This window comes from Sciurus carolinensis, chromosome 1, assembly GCF_902686445.1.
Source record: "Sciurus carolinensis chromosome 1, mSciCar1.2, whole genome shotgun sequence".
NCBI classification, from domain to species: Eukaryota; Metazoa; Chordata; class Mammalia; order Rodentia; family Sciuridae; genus Sciurus; species Sciurus carolinensis.
This window is the reverse complement of record NC_062213.1, coordinates 83,336,196-83,361,552: the sequence shown is the minus strand read 5'-3', so window position 1 is coordinate 83,361,552 and position 25,357 is coordinate 83,336,196. Positions and strand designations below refer to the sequence as shown.

Below are 25,357 nucleotides of genomic sequence, written 5' to 3'. Positions count from 1 at the left end.
ATGAACTGTGTGTGCTCAGAGCCAGTGCAATCACTCAGGCAGACTGCTCAGCCCCCTCCCTTCCCCCTCCTTGCATTACCCTCATCCTTTCCCTTTCTGCTGATCTTTGTCATGACCACCCCTCTCTTTTACTTCTTTTACAGCAAACCTCACTAAAGGAAGAGACTATATTCATTGTCTCTGATTAGCTTCCTCTTATTCTCCCTAGAACCAAATTCAATAATGGTTTACTCTCAGCACTCTATGGCGATTTCCTTTACCAAGGTCACACATGAACTAGCACAGTTTTGCTTATTCCAGTGATCAAGGTCTCAGTTCTCAAGAGTATTTAACTGTCCATGGCATTCAATGCAGTTGATCGCCTTTTTTTTTTTTTTTTTACCACTTTCTTTTCAGGACATCAGAACTGCTTGGGTTTCCTCCTGCAGCATTGTTGTTTTCTTATGTTCTCACCTATCCCCAAACATTTGACCTACCAGGACCTTTTTCAGTTTCCTCTTTTTACATATTCATCCAGTTTCAGGTATTTAAACCAATGACTTAGGATTCTGCATGACAAGATTTGATCACTGCCTTGAACTGTAGAATAGTCATTCAAATTTATTTATATTTACACTTTGTTTCTAAATTCACCATCATCTTAAAATGTCTAAAAGTAAATTCCTGATTTTCCTTCCAAAGTTGATGTACTCATACTTTCGTGCCTCATAATGATATCCTACATTCTTCTGGTTACAAAAGTCAAAATCTTTACTTATATTTTCTTCTATTTTTTTCTTTCACCACACGTCAAAATTCTGTTTTCAAAATATATCCATAGTTCAACGCCTTCCTAAACACTCCCTCACTACTAATCTGTCAAGCCTAGATCACATCTTAACTTATTTGCTGCAAGAGCACTTTTTTTTTTATTTTTGAGGTACTGGGGATCAAACTCAGAGCCTTGTGCTTGTGAGGGAAGCACTCTACCAGCTGAGTTATTTCCCCAGCCCTACAAGAGCATTTTCAATGGGCCTCTTTGCTTCTTTGCTTCTTTTCTCCTCAGTAGTGTTGTCCTTCCCAAACACAAAATTCCATCCCTGCTCTGTTCATACCCTTCAGTGTCTTGCCGAATGACTCACTTTAGAAGCCAAAGCTCTTACAGAAGCCTACAAGTTTGTGCATATCCAAAGTCACATTCCATTTTATCTTATCAACTATTCTCTTATTAAAATCATTTTTCTCAGTCCATGTGGCCTTACCATCTCCCAAAGAGTTCCTTGCATTCTTCCTTTGCCTTTTTTGTCTTCCCTGTGATGACATTCTTCTTACCCATCTGGGTAATTTGATTTTTTAAAGTTTGTGTTTAATGTCTGCTTGGTGAGGCCTTATAGCAATCTCAACTAAAATTTCACCCACTTTCTAGTACTTTCTATCTTTTCTTCCATGATTTACTTACATTTTTTTTCTTTAGGAGTTCATATTTTTTTTAACATAATATGCACTTGATTCTTTTTTCTTTTCACTCTCAGTCTCTCAACATGGAATCTCAGTGACATTTCCTATTTAGTTCACTTCTATATCCTCAATGTTTATGACAGAGACTTGCATGAACAGCTTCACCTTGTTGTTGTTCAGGTTATAATTATCTGAAAATGTTACTTTTACATGCAAAAGCCATGGATATTATTATATTTATTATTTCTCTTGGAAAAATCCAAGCAAACAAACTTAAATCATGAATCAAAATCAAGCTGGCTAGGAATATTTTAATTCTCAAAGAAAAATCTACCTGAGAGAAATAATATATTTCAGATAACAACGACAACGACACATGGTGCCAGAAAGTGGCCATCCTATTTCCTATTAGCACACAGCGTCCCTGCTGCCAAGTCTACCTGCTTTCTTGTGCTGACACTGGTGTAATCCTTTTTTTTTTTCTTCTTCCTTTCCTGATTGCTACTCTCCAAAAGCCCTGGCATCATCCCAAACTGCTTAATTTCAGTGTCTTGAAAGAAGCCTTTATAGCCAACCCTTTATGGTGACAAATCAGAGTAATTGCCATGGTCTCCCATTTGAGGGGCTTTGTGCTGCTACAGTAATTGCTGGCTCAGCAGTGGTATTCAGGGAAGCAGCTGGCAGGAGGGAAAGGAGATGGTTTTCCACAGCTGATATAAAAATGACAATAGGTTCATTTGTAAACTCACAATCAACCATGTGCCCTTCTACCAAAAGTGAAGATTACTTCGTTCTGAGTGTACCAGGGCACTCAGAGTATATTTAGTTTATTTTCTCACTTCTTTTCCATTTGAACCTCTTTTTGAAATTCATTTTATTAATATTCATCTTAAAGAAATATTAATATAAGAAAAAGTCTTAGGAATGAGCAAAAATAAAATTGACAACATAGCTATGAAAAAGTGATTGACAGAACATAAAAATGAAGTTGGGGACAGAGGGCATTTCTTGGAAGGGAATGAGGTAATGGGTTTGATTTTTACCCTGGAGAGATGAGAGTAGGCTAACTCATGGTCCAGAGGGTGAACTTGGATGACAAATACCATCAAAAGATGTGATAAGACATGTCTTGGCATGATATGTGAGCTGAATGAATTCAATAACTAGGAGTGTGAACAAGGAAAGAAGCATGCAAAACAAACAACAACAAAATTGGGGTGAGTCAATCCTTGGCTCAACTCTAGAGCTCCTCCGAGGGCTCCTAGCCCAGGAATAGCTGCAGTGGATGCAGAGAGATGTCACCAGTAATGGTTGTAATGGGCATGCAGTGTTAGCAGTATAGGCACAATTTTTTCAAGAGTCTCCTGAAAACAATATCAAAAATATACAACTGAATTTGTGTGATTGAGGTTGCTGCATAGAAAAATAAGAGGTCAGGTGAAACAAGGCGGACAGTAACTTCAGATACAGACCTGCCCTTTCTTTTCACAGGGATTCAGATTAATTTTGGACTCTGTAGAGAGTGGATTGAGGGTGCCACCAAATTAGGACTCCTTGGCAAATGATTCTGACATTATTATCCTCTTGCTTTCTGTAGGCGTTTGAAATGACTGTGGCCCGGAAAAACATCTGTTACTTGCAGCTGCTTTTAGTTTTAAAGTTTAACCTTCTGTGAAAAAGGAGCAAAAAATTGGATTTCAATATCAAAATCGAACTGTATGTTGCTTGAATTTTGTAAATAGTGACTCTTAAATTCACTACTTTTCCCTACTCTTCACCGAAATATGTAGAACTATCTGAAAAAATTCATAAATTGAGCCCATAATTTGTTATTCTATTTACAGTTGTAGATATTCATTTTATTATTTTGTAATTTTCAGTTATCAAGTGTAGTACTTAGTCACCTAATGTTTGAATATATTAAGCATACACCAAAGAATGTATAAATTTTGTGTCAATAATGAAAAATTAATTTAAAAAAATAATATTTTTTAAGTCTATACCTTTTACATCCAAAATCTGAATCCCTTATGTACATGTGCTACTTTTCCATACTGTTTTTTTCATTTATTGGTTTTCTAAATTGTTTTTTTGTCTCCTTATTTGGTTCTTAAATGCTGGTTAATGAATAGATATTGTATATAAATATATGGACATGATTTGTGTGTTTCAATAATGTTATCTTCCTCCAGAATTTACTTTTATTCCTGGAAAAATTAAATCATAATTACAATTGATCTTATCCCAATCAGGATTGAGTGCTTTTGAACTAGACTCCAGTCTTTATGAGGCATGACATGTTGGTACCAACTCACTTATATTTACACAATGTATTCTTCTGAGGTTTTTCTTGGAGAACTCTGAAATCTGACAAGTTCTTCTTAACCCTTAAAACTGCTGGGATTAAGTGTTTCAGCCTCATAGCATGTATCCTAAAATGAAGGAATGCAGAAGAACTTGACAGTGAAGTTGACTCATCTCTGAGCTTTTCTTTGCAGTGAGAGAATGGTGCTTAAGTTTTTGTTGCCTTGGTAACATTGTAATACTCTCTAGAAGTTTTTATCATCAACAAGAAGTTGGTCCATCATTGTTCTACCTGGAAATAGCCTGGTTATGAAGAGCACATCAATAATTTTTTAAGTCCTGGAAGAGTCTCATTATGGTTTTCTCTGTCTTAAGCAACAAACACTCTTTTCATTTACACCCAGATTTATCAACTGCTAGGAATATAACGTAATTTCATGGGGATAAATATCAGTCCAATCTAGAGACAGTGTCAGCATCATATGGAGAGTGTGTTTAGTATTATGAGTTAGCACCCCTCCCCACAAAGGACTTTTGGAGATTCAGTAGGTTTGAGACAGAAGCTGTGAATTTGCATTTCTAGCAAGTTACTGGTTGCTGCTACTGAAGTCCCACTTTCTCAAGAAGATCAAATGAATATACTGTCTGTCTTCACCTTGACTGAAAAGAAATTACAGACAAATTTTTGAACATGTTTTAATAAAACCAAAGGCCATAGTGAGTCATAAAAATTTTGTTGCCACAATCAATATTTGCTTTACATTTATTCCAGTTTTGTTATTTATTCTGAATATGATGTTACATACTATATTGATTTTATTTTGTAAATCATCTCACATGCTCCCTTTCTTCCTTTTGTCCTCAAAAAACTGAGACTAAATATACACGAATGATCATTATAAAATGTTGCCAATCCCAATCAAAATCCTAGCAAATTATGTTGTACATATTGATAACTTATTCTAAGTTCATATGAAAGGGTATAGAGACTCAGAATAGCAAACAAAATATCAAAGAACAAAATTGGAACACTCACACTATCGAACTTCAAGGGTTACTATTAATCTCGGTAATCAAGTCAGTACATTATCAGTGATGCAACAGATAAATAGATTGATGGAAAAGAATGGAAAGCTCCAAAGATCCAAAGATCCAAAGATCCACACAAATATGGTTAACTAATCTTGAAAAAGGAAAAGAAAAAGGCAACACAATAGAAAATAGTCTATTTAACAAATGGTACCACAAAAACTAAACACTCACATGAAAAAACAAACCTATGCACACATCTCATACCCTTTACGAAAAGTAATTCTAAATGTATAATTGACCTAAAAAGTAAATTACAAAACTGAAAAGCTCCTAAATGAAAACAGAGTAGCAAATTTAGATGAATCTGGGTATGGTGATAACTTAAAACACAAAAGCTTGATCCGTGAAGGAAATACATTGATGAACTGGACTTCTGGGAGAGAGAAAAACCTCATTTTTCTGAGAGACATTGTCAGGAGAATGAGAATATATGCTACAGATTGGGAGAAAACATTTGCAAAAGACATATCAGATAAAGGACTATCGTCCAAAAATACAAAGAACCGGTATGAAATAATAAGAAAAAATATCCTGACTAAAAACAAAATGTCCTAACAAAATACCTGAATAGACACCTCACCAAAGGAAATAGACAGAATGGCACTCTTTGAAGAGATGGGAATGTGGTCAGGTTGCACATTTGTGGAAGAAGGAGGTATGTGGGGAATGTACTATTTACTCAATTTTACTGTGAGTCTAAAAGTTCTCTAAAAACTAAAGTCTATTTTTAAATTTTAAAAATTGTGGCTACAGTTGTAGCTCAAAAGTTAGAGTTTTCCTAGCATGTGTCAGGCCCTTGGTTAGATCCCTAGCACTATAAAAAAAAAAAAAAATAACATAAAGGAAAAAAAAAGTGAAATTGAAAAAATTGCTGCTGTGTTTTACAGTTTTCACATATCAGGTGTGTTTTAAGATATAATACATTAAAGTAGGCAAACTTTCCAAGTATTTATCTAAAAAAATATTAACCAATGATTTCCTTTTAATTCAAATTGTTCATGAAGTATCTCTTTTCTAGTATGCCTATATTTATCATTTTTATACATTAAGATATGATATGTTTTTTCTTTAGAACTGTTATATTCTATGACAAATTTAGGAGGAATTTATTAAAGGGTCTTATGTCTCTTTAACAATATAAATATTTCATCCGGGGTCTTGAAAAATATGAAAAATGAAAAGTACCTTTGACATCTCTGCACAATTGAGAAAAGCCCCTATCTCTTGTTTGGCATAGAAATGAAAATGGAAATGGTAAATAGAAAAATGAGTCTTTGGCTCAGAGTGTATTACAAAATGACCCTTATAGATTTGATAATCCTATTTTTATTAGTTATATCTTTAACTCATTCCAAAAAGCTACCGTCAGCTCAAAATAACAAAATTATATCTCATGATAATATTTCTTAAATAATAACTGTGCAAGAGCCTTAATAGTTCTTCTTGAAGCAAATTATAGCAAATTATAGAGACTGAAAGACAACAATTCAAATGTCATTCTTAAGAGTCTTAAATCTTAGATTATGTACCACACAAACCTTTTCTTTCTTTCTTTCTTTCTTTTTTTGCCATTACTGAGTAGTCATAACAAGAGAATCTGCAAATTTCATCAAATTGAATTAAAATTAGATGTGACTTAATTGAGAAGTTATGATGAATGTGATTTATTTCATAATAACTAATTTCATTCCATTGCAATGACCCCAGAATGTCAGGGCAATCTAACTATTTGTCAGAATGTTCTCTTCCCGTACTCAGAACTGTGTTATTTTAAGGAAATGCTATTATAAAATATTTATTAGTGATACATGCCATAAGCTATTTTAAACATAAAATTTTATAAAATAGAATAAATATTGCCTTAGTTCATGTTTTGTTGCTGTAACAATGTTCCAGGCTGGGAAATGTACAAAGGAAGGAGGTCTACTTAGCTTCCAGTTCTGGCAGGTGAGAAGTTCAATATCAGGAGACTGCTTCTGTTTAGAGCCTCATTCTCTGTCTTCTCATGGCAGATGATATCATAGTAGAGGAAAGAAAAGAATAGCTGAGAAAGTTAAACTTGCTTTTTTTGTGGGGGGTGGGGGTACCAGGGATTGAACTCAGGGGCACTCCACTGAGCCACTTCCCCAGCCCTATTTTGTATTTTATTTAGAGAAAGGGTCTCACTGAGTTGCTTAGTGCCTCGCTTTTGCTGAGCCTGGCTCTGAACTTGTGATTCTCCTGCCTCAGCTGCCTGAGCCCCTGGGATTACAGGCATGCACCACCAAGCCAGACAGAACTTGCTTTTAAATAACCCAATTCTGAGGTTTAAATCCATTTTCATAAAACTTAAGACACTCCCACAATATGTGCCTTGATTCCTTCTGAGGGTGGCGTCTCCATGACCAAATATCTCCCACTAGGCCCCACCTCTCAATATGTGTGACTACCTTGGGGACCAAGCTTCCAGTACATAAATTTCTGGGAGAAAAACAACATCCACATGTGCACGTGTACAGAAAGTTCCTAAAACACAGACCTACAATTTAATTATTAGATAGCCAAACCCCTAGTCACTACCAACCTGGTCAGGCAAAGCAGATTGCTAACTGAGGTGTCCTCTCCCCATTCATTTTTCCCCAGGTACAATTGTCTTACTCTCTTCTAAAGTAACCAATACACTGAAAATTTAAGAAATAATTGCCTTGCTTTTCTATATTTCTTTTTCTTTTCCCAACCAAGAATGCATTTAAAATCATCATAGCTCACTTTAATTAAGTCATAAATATGTATTATTACAGGTCTGCTTCTTTCAATTAATATGATGTTCTTTTGGAGTTATGCATGTTGTTCCACAATTTCACTTGTATACTTTTATATCATAGTTCATTTTATATATATATCTCCGTAGAATATATATTGGTGGGTAGACAATTTATTGCTATTTTCAAATACTACTGCATAGTTGGGACTACTCAGAAAGATGCTAAGAACATTCTTGTATGTGTGCCCTGATGCACTTGGGTACACAATCGTGTTCAGTTTACATTGCAGACCAAGTCTTCAATTCTCACCATCTGTGCAAGAGCTTCTACATTTCCACAATTCCTAACTAGAACTTGGTGGTTTCTGTCTTTTTAATTGTAGTAACATTGAAAGATATAAGAAGAATATGCATGATGTTTTCAAATTGCTTCTCACTGATGAGCACTTTGATGAATATTTTCTAGAAATCCAATAGTCAAACCACTTTTAAGATAAGCCTCCTTAATACTATTACTCATATTTCTACTAGTTTGTGATTCTTTGTCATAGGTCATACTATTGTTAATTATCTCATTTTAATTTTTTATTATTTTACTATTTTTTAGGATATTCAGTAATATAATTTCTCTTGAAAAAATGTACACAAAAAGCATTAATCTAAATATTAATTATTTGATATATTTTCTATAGCCAGGTTCATTATCAACAAAAAATAATAATTTTGTATTTCTTCTACACCTAATACTTTTCTTTTATCTTTGTACCATGTTGGATAGAAAATGAGATTATGATTGATCACTAGTGATGATAGTATGTGTACCTATATGGTTACTGAACTGAAAGAACTACTCGACAATTTAGTAAGTAGGTTGGTCTATTTTTTTAGAAAATACAAATAATACTACTTAGAATAAGTTTTCTTATATTCCAAAATAACAAAATACCTTATGAAAAAATACACTGAATTTTATCAAAGACTTTGTCTTCAATTCTTTTGATAATGTTTATAATTTTTCAATATCTTATCTCTGTGAATGATAGAGATACTTTTAAATATTCTTAGAGCACTGCATTTATTCTATTAAGACATTGAGAACTTTTTTCATTTAAAGAGTGATTAAAATGCAAAATTTCCTTTTAATAATGAAGAACCTTGTCAACTTTGCTGTTAAGGTTATGTTCATCTCACAATGAAGTTGAGGACTGAACACTCATTGTTTTAATTAGTGAAAACTGAAGTTGGATTCACTGACTTTTCACTCTCCTTTTTTAATGTTTTACAGACAAAATTACTTTGTTATAAGACTATTCATTGCTTAAAATTTTCTTCCTCCATGCATTCTGATATTCTTATGACAATGTACTTTATTAAAAATTTTAAAATAATTCACAAAATGCTATGATAGTATTTAAATATTTTAAAAATATCCTTAAGATTTGATATTAACAATTCAGTCTCTCTTGCCATGACTATTTGTAATATTAGTCTCTTTAAATAATTATTTTTGCTTTTGTACAATACCTATTATGTATATCTTTTCTATTTACTCATTTACTTTCTTTTTATTTTTAACTTTGTTTTGGGTTCTCCTTCTATCCCTCATTCTCTGTTCCTCAACTCTTAACTTCTTGATTTGGATCCATTAAGTTATGAATTTTTTTAGACATATTGAATGAATGCATATAGGCTAAAATTTTTTTTTAAAAATTTGTTGAATCCCTCAAGTTCGAGATATCACATTTCATGATCTTTTTGGTTAAAAGACCATTTTATAACATCATTTGCGATTTCCCCTGTGACATCATAAATATTTGTATAACACTTATATATCATATGTATGTTGTTGAAATTTTTAACTGTTTGGGCAGGGGAGGCTTTCTAGTTAGGATTTTCACTGTTGACTAGTAATTCTACTTAGAACACAAATCATATGAATGCTAAAACTTATCCAATATATGCTTTATCATCCAAATATAATAATATGACTATATACCTGTAATCTTTTCTTATAGTTTCCGGTGTACTGAAAAATAATTTATACTCAATTTTTGTTGAACAGTTGGTGTTTTAGGCATAAGAAACTAGGTAGAATTAATTAATTATATCATTAAACACTTCCATGCTTCAGTGTATGTTTTACTTTTCTTATTCAGTGAATTGTGCTCAACTCCCTCTATGATTGTGCATTTGTCTATTTCTTTTGTTGTTCTGTTGACTTTCAATTTATATGTTTAAAATGAATGGATGTTGTCAGATCCATGAAATCTAAGTATTGCTATTTTTTCATAGATTTGATACTTAAGAAATATTCTCCATTATCCTGGAAATGATTCTTGCCTTAATTCTATATTCTAATGCTAGTGTTGTTAGACCAGTTTATTTGGGGCTTATATTCTTTTGATGTGAGTTTGTCCATTCTTCTTTTTACCAACTTTCTGTACTATTATGATTTAGGTATTCCTTATACAGACAGGATAAAGGTTTGTCATGATGTTTTTGCTGTACTTTATTTACTTATTTATTTTTAATAAATATTTAAAATTTATTCCATTTTCCTATAATATAAGAAATATTTTACATAGGTTGCATTCTATAACCCTAGTATGCATTTTCTACTTTTTCAACATTTCTGTTTCTCTTTACCTCTTCCTGGCTTTCTTTAAGATTGACTACTATTGTTTAATATTTGTGGTCGTTTTTCCTCTGTTCATTTGGAAGTCTTATACTTTTCACAAAAATACTTCCCTTTTTATAATGTTTAATAAGCAGCTATGTTAGAGATACAATATTGGCTGAAGTTTTTACTTTATAGTGATTCCCAGCATGTATTTTAGGGACCATTGGAGGTTCTTGGATATTTCTAGGAACCATGAAATGTCAAAATTATTTTCATGAAACAGATGATGTGTGCATTTTTCATATGAATTGTCTTAGAAGTATAGTGTTTTTTTTTTCCTAGAGCCTTAATGATATTTGTTTTCACCAGCAATTAACATGCAAACATACATTGGAGATTATTTGTTTTCTATTGAAGCAAATATTAATGTAAAGAATGCCACGTAACTTCCTAATTATTCTGAGAATTTTTCTTATAAACTCATCTATATTTAGAAATTGGGTTTATTGTTTTTAAAACTGAATAACATATGATTTAAATACTAGTTTTATTTTTTAATAGGGGAAACACTAAAAACATCCACTTTGTTTTAAAATTTTTTTAAGTTCCCCACAAATTTTAAGAATGTTAAGGGGTGCTTATGCCAAAATCTTTCAGTACTATGACTTATTCTTTATATTTTTCACAAAGAAATTACTTTAACAATTACCCTTTTTATTGAAATACTTTCTTTAGAGATTTTAAAATGAATCCTTGACTTTAAAATGTTAAATATTTCAATCATCTTCCAACATAGAATAAGGAACTAAGATGAGCTTCACTAAAACTTCTTCTTTGATTATTTTTATTTTCATCCTAATTGATATTGTTAAATCAATAATAAATCTGTGCAAAAGTTTTAATCCTTTAAGTCCTTCCTTCTCTCCTACATTTTAAAACTTCTTATCTCTTTAAAGAAACTACTATACTGTTCTTTCAATGATGATTTTCATTACTTTAAGTCTGCGTAGTATAAATGTCTGAATTTTATTTTAAAAGATAATTTTGATGTTTGTAGAACTCTAAATCAGCTGTCATTTTCATTCTATGTATTGAAGTTTATGTTCCGTAATATTCTTTTTTTTTTTTTTTTTTTTTTTTTTTAGAAATTAGTTATCCATCTATTTGTTACTCCTTTAAAGATAATATTTTGAATTGACTTCTAGTTACATTTTATGTGTTCTTTGCTTCTGGTTTTCTGAAGATTCATGATGAAGAGCTTGGGCAAGTTTACATTATCACTGGATTGACTCTATTTCATATATTTAGGAAATGTGTTACTCATTGTTTTAGTGAGATTTTACATTGCTGTTATCAAAAGACCAAACAAGAAAAATCAGAGGAAGAAAAGCTTATTTTGGGACTCATAACTTCGGAGGTCTCAGTCTATAGACAGTCAGCTCCATTCCTTGGGGTTCTAGAAAAGGCAAAACATCATGGTGGAAGTGTGTGGTGGAGGAAAGCAGGTTTGGAGATGGTCAACAAGAAGCATAAGAAGAGCTCTTCTCAGCAAGGACAAAATATAAACCCCAAAGACATGCCTCCATTGCCCCACCTCCCCAAGTCATAACCTACCTGACTACAATTACAACCCAGATGAGCTTTGGGGAGACACTAATATTTAAACTAATAACACTCATCATCTCTAATAGCTTCTATCCATTGAGTCTTCTTGGGACTCAAATTACAAGGATTTCATATTTCTCACTATAACACTTTTTGCCTGTTACTTTCTTGTCTTTTCCCCAAAATTTTGTCTCTCCATGTCATTGTTTTAAAAATGTTTTACTATAATTCAATGCACTAATTCTTTCTTTAACTGCTTCTAATCTGTTGTTAATCTTGTCTGGTTTTCCCCCAAATATATAATACATTTTCCTGATTTCTATTTATAACATTTATAACCTCTTATCTCCTACATTCTCTTGTGTAATATCACATTTCTATCTTATCTTCTTGCACATAGCAAGCATAATTAAGTTTAATGTATATGATCGAAAATTCCAATATCTGAAATTGTTGAGTTCTGTGATAGGTTTTTTATTTCATATATTCTCCTGACTTTTGTGATATTTTATTTCTTTATTTTCTTGACTTTTTGGGGGTTATATTCCAGGAATGTTTTTATGAAAATATATTGAAACATAATATATTATCAACATTCTGAGAGGAGTTCAAATTCTTTACTTGGGAGTTAGGAGGATGGAACTCTGATCATCACAAACCTATTCAAGTTTGACATATTGTAGGTTATCTGAATGCCCTGAACCTGGGCCCTAGTCTTTGCAATGGTTTATGACTTCTACTTTGGTATTCTTGTAAAAGTGCTAGTATTTAGATATTAAATTAAAGCAGAGTATGTTTGCTTAGGCCTGCAAAGTTTTAGAACCATAGATTTTAACATTTTCTTCAGCTTGTGAGGTTGACCAAAGCAGATCCATCTCACATGTGACATTTCCATATTGAAAGTGCCTAAAATTGACCTCATGTGTGGATTCATGATTAATCAATCTTTCTCAATTTCCAGATGACTGTGGATTTTCCTCCTTATTTAATGCATTACAAAATATCTAGTATTTTGAGCAAAGTATTTTTCCCAATTTTCCAAAGCAATTTTAGCTAGTGAGTTGTCTGAATTGCTTAATGCACGATTACCAGAAGTGGAAACTATTCATATCTTTTGTTAGCGTTGTTACTTTGACATATTAAATATAAATTTAGTTAATTAATTAATTTAGCGATTCTTTATTGGAAGTCCAGCTAGTAAGTTTGCTTTTTAAAAAGTTTGATGTTATTTGATAAATATACATTATGCAAGTAATGAAAAATACTGTATAAATAACACATAATAAATATTATACCTGGTTCTTATTATATTATTACTAACCACATGAATAGCTCCACTATGAAATAAATTTCAGAGCATGCATTTGCATTATTATAACCCATAATATCATTTAAAAGGCAAGATACTTTGATTAAATTCCTATTGTAACTGTCACAAGTTTAATTTCTTTGTTAAACTATTTGGTTTATATCATAATTCCTTAATTTGTAAAGTAAGGGATTTTATACTTCAGAGGTTCATTATAATGCAAACTAAGGTAACTGGAAAAACCAATCATTTTAGAGTAAATACAATATAATGGAAAGAAGATGCAATCTATGAATAAACAAAGGTTTTATTTCAGCTTTTTTTTTTAAAGTCAGTTATCACTAGTAATACTGCATAACATACTGCCCTAAAACTTGGCAGGATACAATACCTGATAGTTTGATGTTAGCATCTAGACTGGAGTTGGCTGGGCATGTTTCCACACTGCATGTTAGGATCTGTTCTTATTGACTGTTTTCTATCTTTTGGATGCATTTTTTTATTCTAATGACAGAAGCACACCACACTAAGTTCAACTGTTCATTTCTCAAATAATATTCCATTGATTATAACAGGTATCATAACATAAAATGAAATTCTAGTAAGAAGGAAGAACTCTACCAAGATAAAATCAAAGTAAAGCTCATATAATTTAACATGAGCTGGGAAGTATATCTTCCCACATAGAGTTGTGGTAAGATTGACAAAATATCATGTGAACGTATTGTTAGTAATGTAATATTTATTTAATAAATACATAGGTATGCGTTTGATCTTAATGACAAATAATGGAAAGATAAGAACGATTCATATCACACCACATTCTCTTGGAAATTGATCTACCTATGTCTAAGAGTTAGAGGTGAAGTTTGATATCAGTGCCATTTGAGAACAATGCTAACATATTTTATATTTGTCTAAACTCAAAGAATAGAATGAGAAAGTTAAAATCCCATCCACAGGGCAAATGTGATGCCTCTTTCTAGCAGTATTCTAACAAGTGATAGCCCTGACTTTTCTCCTTGACTCACTTACTTTGTATTGTTAACTCATTCACGTATAATAAAATGACACTAATTGCAAAACTAATGGATGAGTCAATGGACTCTTACAAATAAATATTTTTTTATAGTAGGAACTGGTATAAAAGTGGGAAATAAAATTCATGCCAGGTTTGCTTACATAAATAAGCACTTGATAAGGGATGATATTATAAACTCACCAAAGGTTCACCTTTTTGAAGGTAAGTCTGCTTCAGTGTACTATTTTGCATCAATTAACTTGATAATTTTATAGGAGATTATAATAGTACAAAATATGTAACATGTACATAAAATGCACAAAGAGCTCTTTGGACAATCAATTGTATTTAATTTCCTTATAGATAGTCTACATGGGCTGGTGTGAAGCACGGGAGCAGGATCCCCTCCAAGACCGTGTATACTCTCCAACTTTTCTAGCCCTGAGGGGCTCATGTCTTTATAAGTTTCCAGCACCTCCGGTACGTGTCTTTATTCAACAATCCAATCTTGTCACAACAGGTTGACATCATTCGAATGATGAATGATATCAAGTAAAATACTGTTGGTATATTTTGAAAATAAGATAAAGAAAAGAATACAAACCAACCCAAAAGTTCCCAAAATAGCTTGCTAAGTATATGTATTCTTGCCTTAAATATTTGTTTTCTAAACCTTGAAAAATTTGAAAGATGTTTGTTTAGATATTGAATGTGATAGATAATGGATTAAATTCTAATACTAATAAAAATCCTATGAAGACATCACAAAGGAGATTTCAAGATATATTTCCAAGTGATTTCACTATATTTTGTTTATTAAATACAGATTTAAAAATTAATGTATTAAAATGAATAAAAGTGGAGTGATTTTAAAGATTCTTTACATATTAACCAACCCTCATATTATTAATCTCATATTCCCAAAGAGACTTTTAAGAGCCCATTTAATATACTTGGTATAAACAAATAAGCACCTGTTAAATGAAAAGATAAACATTGTTAAAGTCATCTAGGAAGAAAATACTCTCTTTTGCAGGTAAGTCAGGTTTTTACTAATAACAAGTCTTCAATTTATATTTAATTTATTAGTAACAAGTAAAAGTGAGCAAACCTCAGAATGATCACATTTTACTAGTCAGCGCTTAGTCTATCTCCACTTAGTGAAACTTCCATAGTGTTAAAGGTTTAAATAAGTGTTTTATCCTTGGTAAAAATCAAAATGCATTCTGGCGAGCTATCAGATATGACTGTCAAAGTTTGTTCATGTTGATATTTCTAAATCAAATATATGGCATTTTTGATAATCTATATTCTATACTCTGGGATTTGTACTAAATATGTTTGAATACATATTGCATGGAAAGTCTTGCTTTTCGAAACATGTACTTTATAGAAAAAGAGACATTCAATAAATATTTATTGAATATAAATACTAAATGCCAGTCCAATCACTTGCAGATCAAATAATACAGAGTATCTGTAAGCTTTTAATCTGACATACAACTATTTTGAATGTTTCTACATGAAATTCAAAGTGCAGAAGTACACACACAAAGATTTATACTTTTGCTGTAATCCTGAGTAATCTTATGTTTAGACAGACAAATCTATTTCAAACATAAATAAGCAAATCAATTTCTTTATAGTGTTGATGTTTTCATAGCATCCTGAGTCATCTTGGAATAATATCCTAACATAAATCATGTCTTAAAAATCGAAGTTGGTGTTAATATCTCATATCCTCTATGTCTGACTAATGGTAAACCAAGAAGAAATCATATATGTGTAATATAAATACTTTACATAGAGAATATACACAGTATTTATAAAATAAAAACTTTGGATAAATGGAAGTTGTTGCATATAGCATAAATTATTTGCCAAAGAAGGAAGAGAATAGTGATAAATCAAACTTATACAAGGAAACGTTATGAAAATAACTTCCCAAGTAGACTGGAAGATCTGTGAAAGTTTCACTTATCATAGACCATTTTATGCAAATCAAATAAGAGGGAATAGGAGCTATCTTTCTAAAATAAATGACATTTTTTTCTCATATTTTAAAGGTGACTACCTGGGACTGGACTCGAGCAGAGAAAACATTCTCAGTTTATGAGATTATGTGCAAGATTCTCAAGGTATGAGCAATAAGTAGTAGTTATTTTAATGGTGCTTCCTCAGAAAATGGTGGTTCTGGGCTCATAATTACTTTCTGAAAATGAGCAATCCATAGATATAAAAGAAAGACAATATTAAGACAAAGAAAATAAAGTATCTATATAAAGTAAAAGAAAATATAGAATGCAGAGAAACACACAGGCATTCAGATAGAGGCTTAAATAACTCACAATCAGATGTACTTCCTCAGTTGGAGAGGGAACAGGGGGATGCTTTGTAGGCGTCCATGTGGTAAAGGTAGAAAGTCGAATTAAAAATTAAAAATTGTTAGTAATTGTTTCTCCTGGGAAAAAAACACAAGAGAAAATTTAGGTAAGACCTGAAATTAGAAAAATATAGAAAACATGAAGCAAATATAGGAAAAAAAATGTGTGTGTGTGTGCGTGTGTGTGTGTGACATGCTGAGATCAAACCCAGGGCTTTGCACATGCTAGGCCAGTGCTCTCCCCTGGAACTACACTCCTAGTTCATTTATAAATTTATTTTGAGAAAGGGTCTTGAAAACTACCCAGTTTGGTCTTGAACTTTCAATTCTGCTACATTAAGCTCCCTCCCGTGTAGCTGGGATTATAGGTGTGAACCATTAGGCACAGCTTGTTTGTATTTTTTATGCTGGTATCTCACTAACTCTCTGGGAATCTGAAAAAAAAATACAATTATCATAAGTCAATTAAGTTTCTATGTGATATACAAGGTTATTGCAATAGCAAGTCTCTACAAATTCTATGAAATTCCAAATGGTTTCTGTAACCTTTTGTAAAAAGTTAAAATAGGAATAAACTGAAGAATAATATATTTTGATTTATTTTTAATAATTATTTTATTGGGTTATTTAAAGTCTATAACATGACAATATGAGATGCAAATAGGTAAATAATTTATATCCTTAATGTGGCATAATTACCAATTTTTGTTTTTTTGTGGCAAGACCACTCTACATATTTGCTACTTTGAATCCTCTGGCCTGTATCACCCCATTTATGCCCACTACCTACCCCTGGTGAACACTGTCTTGTTATCTATTTCTGTATATTTAAATTATTGTTTTGGGAATTTTTATTTGAAATTTCACATAAAAGTGAGGTTATGAAACTTTTTTTTTCTTTTTGAGCATCTTTCACTTAGCATAATGTCCTTTAAACTCATTGATGTTGTACTATATAGAATATTATTTTCAGGGGTGAATAATATTCCAGTGTAAATATGAGGCAGTTTCTTTATCCATTTGTTTCCACATCTTGACTACTGTGAATATTGCTGTAATAAGAATAGGATTGATGGTATCTTTATCAGGTCGTGGTTACATTTCTTTTAGGTATTTGCTCAAAGTAGGGATTAATGGGGTCATGAAGTAGTTCTATATTTACTTTTGTTTTTTGAGATACCCATTCTATTTTACCTAATGTTGGTACCTATCTCAGTTGCCACCAGCTGTGTAACAGAGTTCCCTTTCTTCCACACCTCACTATTTGTTATCTTTTGGCTATTTGATGATAGCCATCTTAATAGGTATGAAGTGGACTTTCATGGTGGTTTTGATTTGCATTTCTCTGGTCATTAATGATGTTGAGCATTATTTAATATACTTTTAGCTACCTTTATGTCTCTTTGTAGAAATACCTATTCAGGTCTTTTGCCCATTTTGTCTATTTTATTTTTCTTTATTGATGCATACTATTTGTACATCTTTATGGGGTACATAATGGTAGTCCAATGCATGTACACAATGTGTAATAGTAAAATTAGGGTATTAAGCGTTTCCATGTCTTCAAACATTATTTGTTTTTATATGTTGGGGCTTTTACTATTTTTATGAGATACATCATAGACCATTACAACTAATAGTTGCCCTACTGTGCAGCAAGAAAACCAAAAGTAATTCTTCCTCTAGCACTGTGTTTTGCTGCCTCGTGATTAAAAATTTTCCATTCCTCTCTGTTTTTGCTTCTTAGTCTCTAGTGACCACTGTTCCATTTCACTCTAAGGTAGATGTTTTATTTTCCATGAGTGAGAGAGAATATGTGATATTTGTCTTCCTGTGTCTGGCTAATTTCACTTAATATAGCAATCTACCGTGGCTTCTTTAACCCATTTTCACTTTTGTTTTGTAAACTTGATTTGTATGATTTCTTTACATGTCTCATATTAACCCCTTCTCAGATATCTGGTATATAAATATTCCTTCCCAATCTGTCACTTGTCATTTAATTTTGTTGGTTGTTTCCTTTACTGTAGAGAAGGTTTATGTAGACCACTTTATCTATTTTTATTTTTATACTTTGCATTTTTTGATGTGCTATCTTTAAAAATCATCATAGTCAATGTCCAGAAGTCTTCCCCTTATGTTCTCTTTTACAGATGTGAGAGTTTCTGGTCTTATATTTAAATCTTGTATCCATTTTTGTGTTGAGCACTGTGCATGATATAAGAAATCATCCAATTTTATTTAGGATTTATTTATTTATTTATTTATTTTGATGTGAGAATCCAATTTTCCTAGCACCATTTGCTGGGGAAATCATCCTTTTTCCATTTTGTCTTTTGGTGCCCTTGTCAAAAATTAGTTGACAATGTGTGTTTGGTCTTACTGCTGTTTCACTGGTCTAATTGGTTTTTTCATGCCAGTACCATACTGTTTAATGACAGTAACTTCGTAATGTAATTTTAAATCAGGGAGTTTTGTGTCTCTAACTTGGTTTTTCTTTATCGGAATTATTCGGATCATTTGGAGTTTTTTATTATTACATATGGAAGTTAAGATTATATTTCCTTTTTCTGTGAAGAATGCTACTGGAAATTGATAAGGATTGCATTGTATCTGTATGTTGTCTTGCGTAGTATGGACATTTTAACAATATTAATTCTCATTGATGAGTATAGGGCATGTTCCCACTAATTTATCCTTCTTCAATGTATTTAATTTTTGTGGAGTCTATTTCTTTACTTTCATTTTTTTTGTTTACTTATTTGAATCTTCTCTTTTTTCATAGTTAGACTAATTAAGGAGTTGAGAGTTTGATAATTAAAAAAAAAACTCTTAATTGTTTTGATTCTTCCTATGGGTCTTCTGTCCTCTATTGTCCTCATATCATTTGCATAATCATACATGTATATAGGATAATGATATTTGTCTCATTCTATTATCTTTCCTTCCCCCCACCCCCTCCCTACCCCTCAATTCCCTCTACAAAATCTGTCCTTCTTCCATTCTTTCCTTACCTCCTTCCCCATCCCCTCCCATTATATGTCATCATCCACTTCTCAGAGAAATCATTTGGTCTTTGTTTTTTTTGGGATTGGCTTATTTCACTTAGCATGATATTCTCCAAATCCATCCTACTTTTTTGGTTCTATTTTATTTATTTATTTTATTTTTATAGATTGCATTTTGATTCATTGTACATAAATGAGGTACAACTTTTCATTTCTATGGATGTGCATAATGTAGATTCATACCATTTGTGTAATCATACATGCACATAGGGTAATGATGTCTGTCTCATTCCACCATCTTTCATGTCCCCAACCGCTCCCCACTCTCATTCCCCTCCACATAATCTAAAGTTCCTCTATTCTTCTCTCACTCCCTACCCCGCTACCCCCGTTATGTTTCATCATCCACTTATCAGGGAAAACATTTGACCTTTGGTTTTATGGGATTGAATTATTTCACTTAGCATGATATTCTCTAATTCCATCCATTTATCTGCAAATGCCATAATATTATTATTCTTTATGTTTATGACTAAATAATCATTTTATATTTTTATTTTTATTTATTCTTTGGCAAATTGGATGTTCTAGCGTATGTTATGTATCTTCCAAATATTGGATAATTTTCCATGATTTGTCCTGTTAGTATATCTGGTTTTATAACCTTTTGATCTGAAATGATTGCAGATATGATTTTAATCCTTTTAAATTTGTTAAGTCATATTTCATGAACTGACATGATTTGTCTTGGGGAATATTCCATGTGAATGGGAGAAAAAGGTGTGCTCTGTTGCTATTAGATGAACACTTCTGTAAATATCAAGTTCATTTGATCAAAAGTACAATTTGAGTACTGTATTTCCTTATTAATTTTCCATCTAGTTGATCTGTCTATTGTTGAAAGTGGTATGGATATCCCTGGTATTATTATATTACCATCTCTTTCTTCATGTCCATAGATATTTGCTTTATGTATTCACAAGCTCCAATATTTGGTGCATTAATAATCGCTATGTCCACTTGATGAATTGAAAACTTTATATGCATGCACACACACACACATGCACACACACACACACACACACACACACACACACACACATATAGTGAACTTCTTTGTCTCCTTATAATTTCTAATTTGGAGTTCATTTTATCATATATAAATGTATAGCTACTTCTGCTCTCTTTAGGTTACTATTTGCATTAAATATTTTCTACTTTCTTCACTTTGAGTTTATGTATTCCTTTACAGATTGAGTCTTTTATAGTTGTATATAATTGTATTTATATTTTTTATCCATTCAGTCAGATCATTTTAAATTACAAGATTTATTTGCATTTATGATTATTATTTATAGGTAAGAACTTACTATTGCTATGTTGTCATTTGTTTTCCATTTGTTTTGCATCTGCTTTTTTCTTTCTTCCTCTCTTGTGTGTCATGGTGATGATTTTCATCATCTCTAAGCATTGATTCCCCTTTCTTTATAATTTGTGTCTTTGTGCTATTTTTTGCTTTGTGGTTACCATGAGGCTTATGAAAAACATCTTTCAGTTATACTCTACAATTTTAAGCTGAAAACAACAACTTGTTGCATATAAAAACTCTGAACTCTTACTCCATACACACAATTTTTATTTTTATATTGTGAATTTCATAACTAATTGTAGCCTTTTTTTTACTCTTCTTTTTAATCTGCAAACTAGAGAATGTATGATTTACACACCTCAATTACACTATTGGATTGTTCTGTATTTGTATATTTATTTCTATCAGTAAGTTTTATACTTTCATATGCATTTGTAATAGTAATTATCATCTTTTCATTTCTACTTGAAGAAATCCTGTAAGCATTTATTGAAAGGCATTGATGAATTCCCTCAGATTTTTCTTGTCTATAAAAGATTTTATTTCTCCTTCATTTTTGAAGGACCACTTTGCTACATCTATTATTTTTGACTAGCAGGGTTTTTTTTCTTTCAGCTCTTTATATATATCATTCCATTTTCTATGAGCCAGCAAACTTTCTGCTGAGAAATCTGATGGCCTAGGAGACTCTTATATATGACTTGACACATTTTTCTTTTAAAAAAATCAACTTTGTCTCTGAATTTTGACTGCTTGATCCTATGTGTCTCAGAGAGGATCTCAGTTGGGGAACATTTGAGCATCAAGTATCCAGAGATGTTTCAGCAAGTATTTTATTAAAAGAACTTTTTATCCTTTATTCTGACATTTCTAGAAATACCAGAATGCAAATACTTTTCCACTGAGCAATGTCCCATGTGTCCTATACACTGTCTTCATTCTTTTTAATTCTTTTTCTTATTTCCTCTCATTGAGGCATTTCAAATGACTCTTACAGTTTGCAGATTCTTTCTTCTGCTTGATCTATTCTGACATTGAAATCGTAAATTGTGTTTTTATTTCACTAACTGAATTCTTCAACTCAAGATTTCTGCCTAATTATTTTTTGTATTTCTCTCTTTGTTGAGTGTCTAATTCAGATCATAAATTGTTTTCTTGATTTCATTGAATTGGGCATTTTCTCATATCTCACTGAGTTGCCTCATATTTATTATTTTATATTCCTTTTCAAATAATTCATAAATTTTCCATTTCTTTGGTGTCTGTTACTGAAGAATTATTGTGCTCCTTTGATGGAGTCATGTTTCATCACTTTTTCATGTTTCTTGTGTCCCTGAATTGATGTCTGTGAGTCTGATTCCAAATTTTACAAAGAGGCTCTTTGTAGAGGAAGATTTTCACCTACATGTCTTCACCTGACACTTGATGGTGCTGGTGGGGCAGAGTGTGATGTCCTGGTTTCCATGTGAATGTAGTGATGTGATCTCCGTGAGCTTCTTCATTTGATCATTGTTAGTAATTACCATGGGTACCTCTGTCTTCTGGGCTACAGGAATTGGTAGCAGTGACAGTGGTTGCATAAGTTATTAGGGTAATGGTTTAGGTAGTCCTTCTATCCTCGTATTCAATACAATGGGGAATACTGTGTTGGTGTTCAGTGTGACAGGGCTCACAGGCATCCATAACAACATTGCGATCCAGGACTCAGGTGTTTGTAACAGTTATGAAAATAGGTTGTTAGGCTCAGAGACTTTCAAAACTATTATAGCACCTGCGATTGAGGTGCATATTTGTTCTCCACAGCACAAATGAATGCAGTTTTCCTACTAAGACAGTCTTGCTATGAGGCACACCCAGCAACTCAGATCCAGAGTCTGGTATGAAGTTGTGGTTCTGACCCTAGGATTCAGGGCATAACAATGACACAGTATGGAGAGAAAGGGATCCTCTGGAGGCTCAGAACCAGGGAACAGGCTACAGATGTAATTCAGAGCCTAGAACTAAAAAGACATAGGGTTTCATGCAGTGGTGATTCTGGAACTTGGGATGATGGGACATGAGGGTAGACTAGGCTCTGTGAGGTTCGGTAAGGTATCAGCAAAATTCCAGGAATAGCAAAGTACCACAATAGCTTAGAAAGAAGTGACTACATTCTCCAGAGTGGAGTGCCTCAGCAGATTGGACTGTGGGTGCCCAGTCCAGTACCAGGTAGGCTGGTGCCATGCATTTGTGGCCTGGAGGATGTGGTGTTTCAGCTTAGCCACAGCTGTGATTCCCAGGGAAACAAGCCTCCTTGTATCTGTTTAGCCTTAGAAGGTGGAACTACCTGGATAGTTGGGGATGGAGCTTTGTGTACTAGGAGGTGGAAGTACTTCTGTGCCAGAGACTTAGAGCCACTAGAAATTGGGGTTCTTCCTTGACAGTGACGTGGTTGGAATGAAAGAGCAACATCTCCATTGTATCTGAGGCATAAGGTCCTTGGGGGAGGAGGTGAGACATTACATGTGCTCTGGAGTACACGTGTTCCCTGTGCTGGAGGTCCAAGGTAACCTGGAGCATAGTGCTCCCTCAACTGTGGTGCAGGAGATATGAGTGCTCCAGGTGATTAAATTTCTGGGTTCCCAGGTGGAAAGGCACCACTTCTGTTTTACCCTAAGAGGAGGGCAATCAGTAATTGGAATGAGGGATGGATCTGCTTTGTGATGGTCCTGCCCTAGAGTGTAAGGTATAGCAGCAGGTCTGCTTGAGAAGGGGTTTGCTACTGGGTGGGTATCATGGAGAATTGGCACTCAGGATGGTGGTTGACAGTGACTACCTGCCCCAGAAGCAGAATATGCTCCAGTACTAGCTCTGATTCCAAAATGGCTCAGCACAATAGCAGTATAGGCCCAGGTAGAAGGTAACATTTCAACTTCTCTAATGGTGGCTCGGCCTGTGAACTCTGGGGAAACACCTGAACTACATTCAGAGCCTATAAGAACTGTATGAGTCTCTGGTAGTGAAGACTTCAATGTCTTCCGAGATAAAAGAGGGTGTCTGCATCCTCTTGCTTACCTTTGTCAGGGAAAAGACCCTTGTGGTTTCAAGTTGACCCCAAGAAAAACAATGAGGTGGAAGGACGAGGAATTTCCTTTCTTCCTTTGCCATTCCTTTGCCTCTGTCCTCTACAGAATTCCAGCTGCATCTGTTTCATTCTCCTTTGGTAATTTGGTTGAAATATAGGTGTTCATTTCTTGTTTGGTGTTTTTTGAAGGGGGGATGGAAAAAAAAATAGGAGCTTCTGGTTGGATATCTTCCTGTGGCCTAGAAGTGTAACAAAGATGCTTAATAAAATCATTCCTTATCATTGCTCTTGTTTCTGTAATCAGGGAGAATTGAGTCTCCTGTGTTCTATGCTAGATATTTATCTGCTTCCTAAGCACACATTCATATAGAAAATCCTGGAATATTTACATATAACCAAATGTGACCTACCGCCAACAACCATGTTCACTTTTCTATAATTATCTCCTAGTAGTTCATTCAAATTATTAATGCTTGGAAAGGATTAATCTACTGATGAGGTTACAGTTCTCAAAATCCAGTATTTTCACCTCTGAATATTGCTTCACTAAGACATGAGTATACGAGGGATATCAAAGATCCAAATCATTAAGGCCTATTAGTTGCTTTGAGAAAATCTTTACATGGGTAATTGAGGACTGGAGATAAATGTCCTCAGGTATCAAATAAAATATAAATCTAATCTTCACTGTAATATATAAAAATGTTCTTCCACCATGAATGAGCACCACACTGGTGCTCTGTATTTTGTGGTTTTACATTGAACATTACAAAATACTCCTCTCAGGATTCATCTTCTCAAAGGGAAATTTCATGTACTATTTGATCAGGGGAGTGGACATTACACTCAGTACTAACTGGATTATTTTCCTAAATCACCAGATCACATTCTGAAGTTTCCTTTTCTGTCAGGATCATTGGTTGGGGGATGATAAGATTGAAAAGGAGGACAGAATCAAATAGTTGGGTCTTTTGATCAATACAGAAGGGACATCTGCTGTAATCCCACCATCTATCACCATGAGGTTACCGTGCTAAAGTAATGGCATAAATTGTAGATTTCTGAACCCAGAAACAGATCTCTTAGATGGGGCAAATTTAAAGGTGAATTTAAATATCTGAAACACTGAACATGAACATCTGTCCTAGATCTACTAATCAGGGAAATCCTGCATCTTCAGATGTATCGATAATGAAGCTACAGCAATAATAACAAATATAAAGCTTACAAGTATGTGCCATGTATTGGCCCAAGTGCTTGTATATTAATTAGCTTAATATTTACAATATCATTACCAGTTAATTATTATTCTCATTTTTTCAGATATGAAAACTGAGGAAAAGAAAAAATCAAATAAATAATTCAAGAACTCAGAGTTAGTAAACATCAGATCTAAAGATGT

The 25,357-nt window shown here is 33.0% G+C and overlaps 1 protein-coding gene across 1 annotated transcript in view; it reads left to right on the top strand.

Moving 5' to 3' along the window:
* Positions 1–25,357, top strand: part of Sntg1 (syntrophin gamma 1) — an 863,431-nt gene that overhangs the window by 727,454 nt on the left and 110,620 nt on the right. The window contains 2 exon segments of the mRNA XM_047561867.1: positions 14,495–14,611; positions 16,198–16,269. Coding sequence (XP_047417823.1) covers positions 14,495–14,611; positions 16,198–16,269 — 189 coding nt within the window.